This window comes from Leptosomus discolor, chromosome 7 (assembly GCF_034619465.1).
Source record: "Leptosomus discolor isolate bLepDis1 chromosome 7, bLepDis1.hap2, whole genome shotgun sequence".
In the NCBI taxonomy this organism is placed as follows: domain Eukaryota; kingdom Metazoa; phylum Chordata; class Aves; order Leptosomiformes; family Leptosomidae; genus Leptosomus; species Leptosomus discolor.
Genome location: NC_141397.1, coordinates 61,425,498 through 61,437,554, shown reverse-complemented (window position 1 = coordinate 61,437,554; position 12,057 = coordinate 61,425,498). Strand labels below are relative to the sequence as shown.

At 41.0% G+C, this 12,057-nt stretch overlaps 1 protein-coding gene across 1 annotated transcript in view; it reads left to right on the top strand.

The window, feature by feature from the left end:
• The first annotated feature begins 327 nt into the window (after positions 1–327).
• The window catches only part of LOC104343032 (uncharacterized), a 189,479-nt gene continuing 177,749 nt past the window's right edge, over positions 328–12,057 (top strand). Inside the window, exons 1-4 of the mRNA XM_086468615.1 lie at positions 328–473; positions 4,348–4,482; positions 5,119–5,228; positions 6,710–6,814. Coding sequence (XP_086324741.1) covers positions 328–473; positions 4,348–4,482; positions 5,119–5,228; positions 6,710–6,814 — 496 coding nt within the window. The remainder of the gene's footprint in view (positions 474–4,347; positions 4,483–5,118; positions 5,229–6,709; positions 6,815–12,057) is intronic.

Sequence of the window (12,057 nt, the reverse complement as noted above, 5' to 3'; positions counted from 1 at the left end):
ACGGGTAAAACTGCAGAGATCCTCACTTGGGAGGTTCTAGACGTGCTGTTTCTATCATCTGTTCTCTACCACAAGTTGTGGGAAGGCTGCAAAGGCTCTCAAGGGAGCTTGGTTTAGTGGGCATGGTGGTATTAGATCAACGGTTGGACTTAATGATCTCACAGGTCTGTTCCAACCTAATGATTCTATGATTGGTTGAAGTGATACTGGTGGTGATGACAGCTTGAGATGGAAGATGTAGAATTGCAGCTCGGGATGAATGACCACAACTGCCAGTGACTCACTGAGGACTTCAGAGGTGCTGTCTGTGTGTCCAAATGGTGTGAGATGCTGGGCGAGCGAGACCAGAGTCCACTGGACTTGTGGGCTGCTTCCTGGAATGGGCAACAAATAGCTAGTGAGGAGAATAAGAAAAGGGATGAGCATGCAGTGAGACTTTGCCTGAGTAACTGTGTCTGCCTCAGTAACCTGAGGTTCGGGAACCTCCTGAGCCAGGTTTGCCATCTTCTGATGTTTTTTAGCTGGTTTGCTGCTTTTGCTTTTTTTGACTGTATTTTCGTGTGAAGATAATGCTCCTTTTTTTTTTTTTTCCAAACATAGGAATGAATTATGTCCTGCCTGGAGATGCTTTTAATTTTCTCTGAACTTTTCATGTTGTGCAGAGGTTCACAGGCATCACAGCCATATGATTAGCCAAGGCTGTTCTTGCATCGTGTTGGTCTAATTATCTGTTCATTAGAATCTTAAGTCTTGAGCTGGAAGTGTGTAGGCTGTCTTTGTTTAAAGGGCAGTCTCCTAATGCAAATATTAAAAGAGAGCTTTCTGGCTTGCCCGAGTCAGACTGACAAGCTAATAATAGCCTTCGTGTTAGTCTTGGCTAACAGAGCATCAGTATAAAAGGGTTTTAAGGGACTGGTATATCAATCAAATCATAGAACATAATATGCATTTGTGTGTTTTGCTTGCTTTAACACTTAAACTCCCATTAAGAAATATTTTCTAAATGCATAGGGCATGAGAGTAAAAATAGAGCTGTCTTCCTCCGAATATACCATTATATCCACTTGAGGTTTCAGGTTAGTCTTAGATGGCCTCTAATTGTTAGAATGCCATAGTACAAAACTGTGTTTTCAATAGCTGTAGTCTTGTTCAAGAAACTGTTCTTAAGTTTATAGGTAACGTATCAAAGAGCATTGAGTCAGATGGCTGAAAAGCTGGTGTGTTGAGTATGTGTGGGGGGAGTTGTGAAGACGGCTAATTGTTGGAGAGGGCATGTTTTATTTCCCAGCTTTGCCAGCAGAGGATTACATGTTATGCAATTGCTGCAGTTTAATTATAGTGTAGCAGAGGTTTTGATATCTGCCTTTTAAATTTTCCTAAGGACATCTAGGAGGAATGGGTTACTTTGAATAAATCTTAATAAACATATGACTTTATGCTGCTGGTTTGTTTTGTTCCGTGAGTGCCATTTGTTCCTATTAACTGTATCATAGAAGTCAATACAGCTATTCCTGGAAACATGGCAATATCACATGAGTAAGAATTTATAGGATGGGCTCAGCATGTCATTACAACAATTGTCAGCTTCTCCCTTTTTTTTTTATTTATGGAAGAGCGATGCATATGAAAGTACCTTTATCTGGAAAGTTTTAGGCAATTCTAATAAAAGGAGATATGCATGAATTATCAGTACATGATGTTCTATTCACTAGAGGGAGAGTCATTTTAAAAAGCCTGCTAAGTGAGGCATGGTTGCTAAGTAAGGCAAGGGTTTTATTAGACCAACTGACGTAATGGAAAAAAAGCAGGCAAGATTTTGGGCATACAAAGACCTCCTTTGGATGCGAAACAAACGGCAGACTTTGCGCTAAGAATGGCTTGGGAACAATTGCTCTGAACTTCAACAAAATATGTTAAATGGTGAGGTAATTTGAGAGGAAGGGGTAGCTGGGACATGTGGGAAGGAGTGCCGAGTGATGGAGACGACATGGGAATGTGGAGGAAGAGTGGTTTCGGGAGGAATTTAGGGCAATCTGAAACTACGCGGCTGCTGTCTCCTGTCTTGCTTCGTGGCGTTGGCACTGCAGCTAGGGCAAACTCAAGGAATGGGAAATAAGGAGCAGTCTAGAAAATGGGCTGTGCAGTGGAGGAGGGAAGGAGATGGAGCAATGTGGGAGGGGATATCCACTGAAAGTGTGGTTTAGGATGGTGGAGATGAGCAGTTCCTCCAAAGCCTGGGAGAAACAGGCATTCTAGTTTAGGAAACTAGTTTCTGTTAAGATAAGGTTTTCTAGTACAAATGCACACTTTACTCTTCTTTCATGGTGAGAGAAGACAACCAGAATATACATTGCGGACTTTCTTTTCGTAACATCCTTTATGTAGGCTACCTGGAATCCCTGAGGGGGTGGGTGGTTTGTGTTTAAATCTGATCTCTTTCTCTACTGGAGTGTCCTTGTTGGGTGAAGGTCATCTTTACCCTGAGGTGGATGTCCCAAGTATTCCTCTCAGCTGGGGAGCTGCAGTTCCTTTGGGAGACCTGGCTGGATCTCCCATTCTGGGTGTGCTTTGCATGACGGCTGGACTCTGCGGAGAGTCTTCTGCACGCTACTGGGAATATTGTGGAGTGGCTTTGATCTAGGCAGTCAGGGTTTCTTCCAAGCATGTAGCTCAGCAGTGAAAATGATCATGCTCATAGTGTTTTCCTGTTCTGCACAGGCTTAATTTAATGATATTTGTAAACTACCTGCAGATGAAAGATGTACTTTTTTATGAGAAAGGCTACCTTGCGTGGTGTACAGACATAATAGGGAGCTGTAAAGTACTTTGGGTCCCCGAGATAAAAATCTTGAATGATATATTAACAGTATCCAGTGTAAATAACGCTAACTTTAACTCCCAGGCAGCTGTTGTGCTAGAACAGTTATCTTAGTAATGCAAAACCCCCCCTGTTTTATAGCACATACATTCAAAACCTCTGGTGACGTGCCAGTGTGTTACTCTCTTCATTACTCTCTAGCCTGAAGAGGGGTCTCAGACTGAAATTCGGGGAAGGACTTGCCTGCTAGCCAGTATGACACAACTGCTGAACATTGTTTACCACTTACCAGAGCGGGTATACAAGGTCCCTGTTTCCCCCCTGTGTTTTAGTTATTGAGGCTTAAACTTGCAAATCCTCTCCAGCTAGAGCAGGCTATCTTGGGGAACTGATGTTTTAATCATTATCTTAAAATCTGTAAACTACTAAAAAAAAATGAAAATCACTGAATAAATTTCATTTTTGTTATGGTAGGCCCCTGCCTTAAGACAACAAAAATCCCCATGCTCTGTGGCTTTGGTTAGACCCTGAGTGTTTTATGTAGTTATTTTCTGGCATGCAGCACTTCCTAATTTACACCAGGGCAAAGAAAACAGAATAAGGCTGACAATCTCTGCAAAACCATCAGCACGTGCCCTTTTTTTGACCCTCCATTCCTCCTGAAATCCTGCTATTTTTGTAACTGGGGCTGGGTAGCAGGATGAAGATTGCATATCATCCTACAAAGCAACGCTTTTATTTTGGTCTTGTTATTTTAGGAATAATCAGCAGAGAACAACGATACTTCCTCTTACGAATTTCATGTGCTTCCCTGAGGGCAATGATAGCAAAGGGGGGCTCTTACAGAATATACATTTTCCACAGCAGTAGTTTAGATAAATCTTATCTGCCCTTGAATCCATAGTAAATCTTCCCTTGGCTTGTGTGGATCCTGAGTTTCATTGTGTGTTTTCCTACTGTTTTCTAAGGCAGGCCCTGTGTTTTCATTTGTGTATAGACAGAGGCTGCCTCTTCAGTAGCTTTGAGCTGTGGAGGTCAGTGCTTACAGTTATCAAGTCTTTGATTCCCACCCTGGCACGTCAGCCGAAATAGGGGCTGTTGCATGTACAGGACCTAACAGGGAGGCTTCCAGTGGTCTCGGTGTAGGCAGAGCCACTCCAGCTCCCTCACTTCAGTCATCTACTCCTTGGCTTGTGAGGTGCCGTAGGGTTCCCATAGACTGGTGGTATTGAGAGACGGCGAAGATGACTTGTGCAATCAATACATTAATGGAATCTTGGCTCTGTTAATGTCTTGTTCCGAAATTGTGGTTTGTCGGGTGTTTATGGATACTGTGTTTTTAGCAAGAGAGCTCTTTGATCAGTTCAAGGGGTAAAAAGTAATAGAACTACAGTATTTTTAAATCGCAATATAAAGTCTGCTTTGAAGTGTTATTACGCTCTGTGTAACAGTTAATTTTATATATATTTCTCTAACCTTCTAAAGTTTGTGCTAGAAATAATAATGTATATCTCTTTCTTTCCTTCAAGGCCAAATGTCTGTCCTGTGTTTGAGTTGGCACTGGTAGGACACCAACAGCCGTGTGTTCAAGCCTTTAGTCGTATGGTCAAAATGTGGAAACAAGGTTGCACGAAGAGGAAGTGGTGTATGGGCTATGAGAGAAGGTAATACATTATCTGTCATTATAAATGGATTTGGTTACTGAACTTAGTGCAAAATCTTCATAACTTTTTTTGTGAGAGAAGTTATAAAATCTTTCATCTGAAATGTGTGCGACTTAGTTATGGACATAGTGTCCTGCTGAGACTTCTAAGTCTGTTATTACTGAGTGGAAAATGTGACTGTGTTTTGGGTGAGTCATGAACTTCTTGGCTGGCTTTAGATCACAATTATACATTATAACAAAATGGTCCTGTCTCATCCTTTTTCAGGTGAAGCCCGGCTAAGTCAAGTCATCTACTTTGAAAAATGAACTTCGTTCTATTTCTGTCATGTACTTAGAACTGATGGGAGATCTGACTCCCCCAACAGCTAAAGCCAAAACCGATTGCAAAACAAAATTGCTCACCTTTGACTAGTCTGAATACAAATTCATCAAAAAATATGTGAACATAGGATATTAGAGCTATTTGATGTTAGCGGGATGCGTTTTGTTCTATTTGCTTCATTTTTAACAAGAACTACTGATAGGGGCTGCAAATGTGTGTAGTAAATATGACCTGAGTGAAGTTTGTACTGATGAGAAGTGGATAAGTGGAATAGGAGTTGTGATTGTTCTTTTAAACTTATTCTCTTCAAAGGTCTGGGTACTACACAGTTTACAAGCAGGTGTACAGAATGGAGCACCAGACTGTCTATAAGTGCTGCCCTGGATGGGTCCAACACAACAATGAACCTGGCTGTTTGCACTGTAAGTTGATGGCAAAATTGTGACAAACCGAGAGAGGTGACATCCTTGGGCCTTACTTTCCTACTGATGCTTAGCTCTAGAAACATGAGGTTTGTTCCTTGCTATTTATAACTGGGATTTCCAGTTATAAAGAGTTAATTTATCGATGAGGAAGGAAACTCCTTTTAAAACTACAGAAGCTGTTCTGTAGGTAGAAGTACCGAGTAGCTCTAATTTTAATCTAAACAACGGAAACTGAATTTCTGATTATAGTTGTTGCAGCATTTTTGTGCCAGCCTGGCTTTGACAGGCCAACCAAATTTATTGCTGTTACAGCAGATTTCTTTGCATAATTTGGGTAAGGCGCTTGTTTCTTGGACGTAGCACTCATTCCGGCGGCTGACAGGTTTTGGCGCTTTCACTGTTGCTGTTGCCGTTGAAGCAATTGTTTCTACCCTACGGTTCTCCATCTGACGAGAACCTGGTCCTATCGGTAATTTCCAATCATGGTTGGATGTTCTCCTAAAAGGTGGAATCTAATTTAAATTACAAGGAAGCACTTTAGCCACTGTTAACAAGACATGAGTAGAAGATAGCAATCTACTCGGTGTTTAGTTTTGTTACTGTTTTGTCAGTAATTGTGTTTTCTGTATGAAAGCTAACATCTGTTCCTATGTATTTTTTATATTCATAGGGCTGCATTCAGAAAGCTTGCTTTTATGATTGTCTCTTTGTATTTAAAAAACAAAAACAAGCCTGAGAGGTATTCCTGTTAGTTTCAGCCTGAATCTACATATTTAGTGTGCACCTGCTTAGCTGTAAGAAGTCAAAAATATGTTTACAATCTGTATTATCTCTGGTGTAAAGGAATTTAACGTATTTGAACACCAGTGGCAATATAAAATTTTCTTCCTGAAAGAGCAACGAAGACTTGCTTTGAGTTCTTTAAGGCACCAAAGTGGTTGAATTATTCTTTTATATTTGATTCTCTTTGCAAGTTTGTTTCAAGTATGCGGAATTTAGTTTATTGTAAATAAATAATGTTCTGTGTTGGAGGAAGGGAAGTGTTGTAAATCCCTTGGACATATATAACATCTTTTAGTACACCAGTGTTTCTTAACCACTGCTGCATTATTCTCTAGCAGTTCCTCTCTTCTTTCATCCTGGATTCAGGCAGTGCTTTGAGCCCTAAGAAACTGTCTTCTGCCTGTGAAGCATCTTCAGGTTAAACTGCATTATCTTAGCCTTATTTTTATTAAAGTTAAATTTCTTCATCTCAACATGATAGTTATACCCATGATAACAAGTTCTATTGCAGTCTAACTTTTCCACTTAAATAAAAAGCTGGATTTCTTCTTCTTTGAAAGTTCCTGTTACAGCAGGACTGTGACAGGAAGAAGCCATTCTGGAGCATTCTTGGCACAAAAGAAAAAACAAACAAACAAAAAAACAAACAAAAAAACCCACCCAAAACCCCCCTGTTTCATTCTGTTTGTTACTAGTGCTGTGCACGGTCGGCACTTGCTTCAATGGAGGGAAATGTTCTGAAGCGGGATCCCAGATGTGCCAGTGTCCTACAGGATTTCAGGGTCCTCGCTGCCAGTATGGTGAGTCAAACCTCAATTGTCTCAAATGCATCTAGTGCTTAGGTAAAATCGATATTTAACGGTATTTGTCAAAACAGGAATGTTTTATTAACATTGACATTTTCTGCACTCTGGTCGCTTGGTCATTCTCTTGTTTTTCCAGAATTTGCCTTCTTCGGTACTGAATTTTAACAGTGTGAGATAAAAATTTAATTTGGTTGATACAGGATGAGTTTCTGTAGTGCATAATACCATTGAATATCAGCAGTGGTGTCCAGTGGAATATCTTTGCATTGCTTCTGAACCTGCGCCTTTGTGTGATGCTCCTGCTAAATTTCTCAGCATTGCTTTTACCCTTGTGAGAGTAAATTCTGAGTCAAAACACGTTGGACAGCAGCTAGAGAATGTAGCAAATGAACCAAATGTGTTTATTCATGGGATGTCTTTTGGTGCATCTGAAAGTAGGAAGGCTGGTTTTACAGACCACTACTGAATATTTCCTAGTGTTCTTGAAATAATTCATGCACCAAACTTTAATTTCAATAGCTGTGTTCTAGCATAGTGTAAAGTCTATGTGACTTAAACTATCACCCACTCACAACGGGAATCTTTTTCTGTCATACACTGGCTCACAATCTGATAAACCCACAATGGGTTGTCTTGTAATTTATGTGAAATAAGACTATCATGTACTGTGTAAAGCTCTCCAAAACTATAGAAATGCATCCATTTGGGTTCTTAAAGGGCTGGGGGGGGGGGGGGGCAGGGCGGGGGGAGAGAAAGTCGTTCCTTCAGAGTAGGCTGTGATTAGGATAAAGGGTTTCTTTTGTATTAGACAAATGATAATTTCCTTTTCAACTGAATCACATTGTGCTTTGTTCAGAGAAAGGCAGATTTTTGAATATTTAGGTTTTTCACTTTTATATTCTAACATGTTCACATCCTCACCTGGGTTGTCTGTCATGAAATAGAAGTGAGAAGGAACGTAACAACCGACTACAACAACCCCTGTAAGAGCTGAAAAGCGGAGCTCTGTGCTCAACACACACCTTGCATCAGCTCTGTACTCGGTACATGCCTTGTATCATGCTTGCTTCGTACCCTCTGTCATATTCTCATCTCTGGGCTTCACCAAGGCTTATGTGATAGCCTGGGTCTTGCGCGGGCTCGCTTCACCAAAGCGACTGTGTCTGTATGGGTAGCAGCCCCCCTCAGTGAAAGCAATAAAGCAGCTGGAGCTGCAGCAGGCATGGTAAGTGGGAAATGCAGAAAGTCAGCAACAGGGTTGTTATCATTGATGCCTGGTCATAGATAACACTTTTCATTTATAAGCAGGCATTTAAATAAAACAGAGCTCTCTACAATGAACCTTCTGCTGACTTCAGGCCACAGTGTGCCCACACCTGCCTCCAGACAATATCAGTTCAGTTAAGCAGACTCCAAGGGAGCTGCTGTAATTGTGTATTTCTTTACTGCCCTTAGAAGCAACGAGTTTATATATGTAACTTGATATGAACCAGAGTGACACCAACGCAGGTCGCTTTGTTATTGACCTACAGAAGAGCTGCTGCTTCAAGGTAAGCAGGATCAGGATCTCTGGGGAGCCTGTACAATAAGCTTTTACCAAATGCAATGTAAGTCTCAGCAAATTCTAAACTGGCTTCCCTAGTCTTTTGAGTCTCCTTCTGTTGCCTGGAAATGCCTACGGCACTGAGGCAGACTGTGTGAGTGCAGCACGTGGATAGCACAGGTCAGATTTTCGAACTGAAATGAGATTGCGCTGTCTCCATTTCACAGGTTGGTGACTCCGGACACTGTAAAAACAATGCAAGGTATCCTGCAGTTCTTGCTCTTTGCTCTTGGGTGGAACTCTTATCTTGGTGGTTTGTCTGCTTTCTATTGATTCCTGAGGTTTGAACGGAATTTCAGTAGTCATCACTTTCAGGTTTATACAGTAGCTGCTATCGCAGCCTGGCAGGAGTGGGTTTATAAATTAAATTCTGAAGGAAAAAACCCCTTTTCAGAAGAAGTGTTATGGGACCATTCAGCTGCCTAACAAAAGCAAGGTAATTTAGAGTGTAAGGCCTCTTAACTGTTACAGGCGTCTCCAGTCAGATGCTTGTGAGGTTTGTATCATATTGGTTGCAAGCAAAACTAAAGAGAATGTAGTGTGGAACTGGCAGCTATAGTCTGTTTTTCTGTCTAATGTTGGAATATTGTACTCTTAAAGAAGCTTGAATTGAATGTGACTGCATTACTTAATGATAATATATTGTGGTTTTTAAATGATAATTACAGCTGGTCCATCCCCTTCTCCCTATTTGCCTGTGTAGCCTTCCTGTAAAATAAGCTGTTTTCCTTCCAACACTTAACCCAAAGGAAAAGGAATCTCCCCTACCAGCATCTTCTGCTTTGAGGATTTGGTGGAACAGATGAGTGCCAGGAAAGCCACAGTTTGTTTTTGGAGCATATGCTATAAAATGTTAGTGGAAAAGATTATACTATGGAATGTGAAGCTATCAAAGGGGGCTGCCTTTGGTACAGAGGCACGCTGCTTGTGCCTCTAGACTGCGTTGTTCAATTGTCTCTTTGGCAGGAGTGTTCAGGTAGCTCTCTCAGGGGCTTTACAGGGGACAAGAGGCTCTAACTGGGTATGAGACCACAAACTACTGGCAGAAATCTGCCTGTCGGGAATCCTTGGTTGCAATCTTGGTTTCTGTCGCTTTTGGTGTTGTGGCCTCCCTGTCAATCTCCTGACAGCGGAGGAACCGCAGGCATTTCATAACTGTGCTTGCACTCATTGGAGCAAAATTGTTGCATGTATCCTATTTTATATCTCCCCCTCTCCAACCTCTTTGCTTACCATCTTTCTGGTTCTGTCATTGTGTTGACCGCTAATTCTAAAGTTACACTTGTGCAGTGGCTCTCATGATCTCCCTGCTGGGCACTGCAATCCACAGACAGTAGACAAGAAATTATTATAAAAATTAGTTGCTCTAAAAAATAAATGGGAACGTACATCTTGAGAATCTTCTAAGCTGCCTTTTCCTGTTTGAGTTTATATTTGCCATTAAGTTAGTAAGTAGGTCAGCCTCCTGAAAATCAGGTTGCTACATGCTTTGTCCTGGTCTGTCCTGCAGGAAGCTTGTGACAGATCCTCAGGACTGACTTAGGAGAGCCCAGTGCATCGTAACAATCTGTAGCAGAGATGCTGGTTCACAATAGGTATGATCACATCTAACGACTTCGTGTGGTGTTTTAGCAGCCTGTAACATGACATTAGTTCTGATTAGATGCTGAAAGGGGTATGGCTTCTGTAACAAACTTTATGTAATTGTGACTAGAAATGCATTACCGCATCTCTTGTATACTTCACTCCATAGTTTTATTATTTTACCCACACAAGCAGCAGTAAAAACTTGGGAGGAAGATTTACGAGTGAAGTGGTCGAGCTCTTCATATAGCCGTTACAAGGATTCGGTAACAGATTGAGCTGTCTCTTTCATTGTCTGCTGCAATTTGTCTTGTAATAATGGACTTATATCAATTACAATGTAAACTTGCAAGCTGTATTGCTTTCTATTTTTTAACTTGTTTGGCAGTTGAGATTCCCATTTCTCTTGAGCCCGGTGAAAGGGAAGGAAGGCTTGTAACAAAAAAAGAGAAATGGTGAAACCCCATGCCGAGAATAGTCTGCTGCAGTGCTGGTTTCATTGCTATTCACTAGTTGTCCCGGTAATCTTGTTCAAGGCCTGCTAGCCACCTGAGCTGGACATGGAAGTAAATTAATTTCATTTAGCTTGTTTAATTCAGCCCTGGGACTTGGACTTGGACGTGCAACTAGTGAAAGCATTCCAAATTCTCCAAACAAGGGTAACTTTACTCCTCGTGTACGTAAAACTACTCAATGCGAAACGAGGGGTTGGTTTTGACTCTTAAATATTTTTGTTGTCAAACCTCAAGTTATTACTGGTTTTACCAAGTGTGTCCTACTGGTTTTAGTACCTAAGTAAAAGCAAGAGTGAGAACTGAACAGGTCTTGTGATTTCATGACTGAAACAAAATCCCAGCATACAAAGGTTTTGCAAGAGACTACCATAACTGCAATGGAGCATCTCTGAGGTGATGGATATTATCAGAATATGTTTAAAAGTAAGTGAAGAATGACCAGGGCAGACTTGTCAGGAAAGTCATCTTACGACGACAAGATGTTTGTCATCTTAGCTTAATCATTTGAAGAAAGCTAGAGACAATATTCCAGGGTTTAACAGATTAAGCGTCAATGTATTTAAGTTTTACACTGTAATGTTTGCTGTAACACAGATGGAATTTTAAATTCTTTTACACTGCCTGATGTAGATTACTAAAGATGGTGTGCTTGGGAAGCATTTACCGCATCTTGAGAGGCAGTGTGGTCTGCTGAATACAGTGCTCACCTGATACATGAGCTTTGTTTTTTACCTGCCACTCACCTTGGATATTAGTTCAATAACTTCTAGCAAATTATACCACTATCCCTCAATTTCTTTGTATATGGAATGTTGATGATGATGGCTCATTCCTTTGTAAAGTGCTTTGAGACCTAAGTAATTAAGCATAAGATAATAGCATTGGAATGTGTATATAAAGGCAAAATGCCCGCCGCATGGGTAGCTAAAATGCTTATGAGATAGATATTCATCAGTTCATTGACTAGCTGTCAATCTCTTCCTTAGCTCTGGTCACACGCTATTAAGATATTGAACTATATAAAGATTCTAGTAAACAAAAATGTCAGCACCTCCTAGTCCAGGTAGATCAGAGTTAACACTGCAGAAATACTTAGAACAAAGGGGTGTGGGGTTTTTTAAACCAGTGATTAAAATGGCATGAATTCAGATGTATCTTCTAGCAACTGAAAATACTCTCATTCACCGTGAAAAAGTTTTCTTCCATTTTCCTCTAGGAAATATTTCTTCCTGCAAGGAGTTATTTGATAAAACTTCTGACTAATGCCCTGTCTGCCATTCTGGTTTCTTGTAGAGATGCTTTGTTTTCTTTTTCTTTGAGACTGAAGACCTAGACAAGCCTTGCAGGGCAGTATGTATCCATGAACAGCGCTACAAATTTTCATTCCTTGTAAGTCCCTTAAAATAGCAAATGGTGAGACTTAAAACTCCTGTGGATCTATTACCTCTTGTCCTGGTCTGACTGGGACAGAATCCCAGCCCAGCCGTGCCGGGCAGGGTGTTAGCAGCTTCCAGCCAGCCAGGGCAAATGACCTG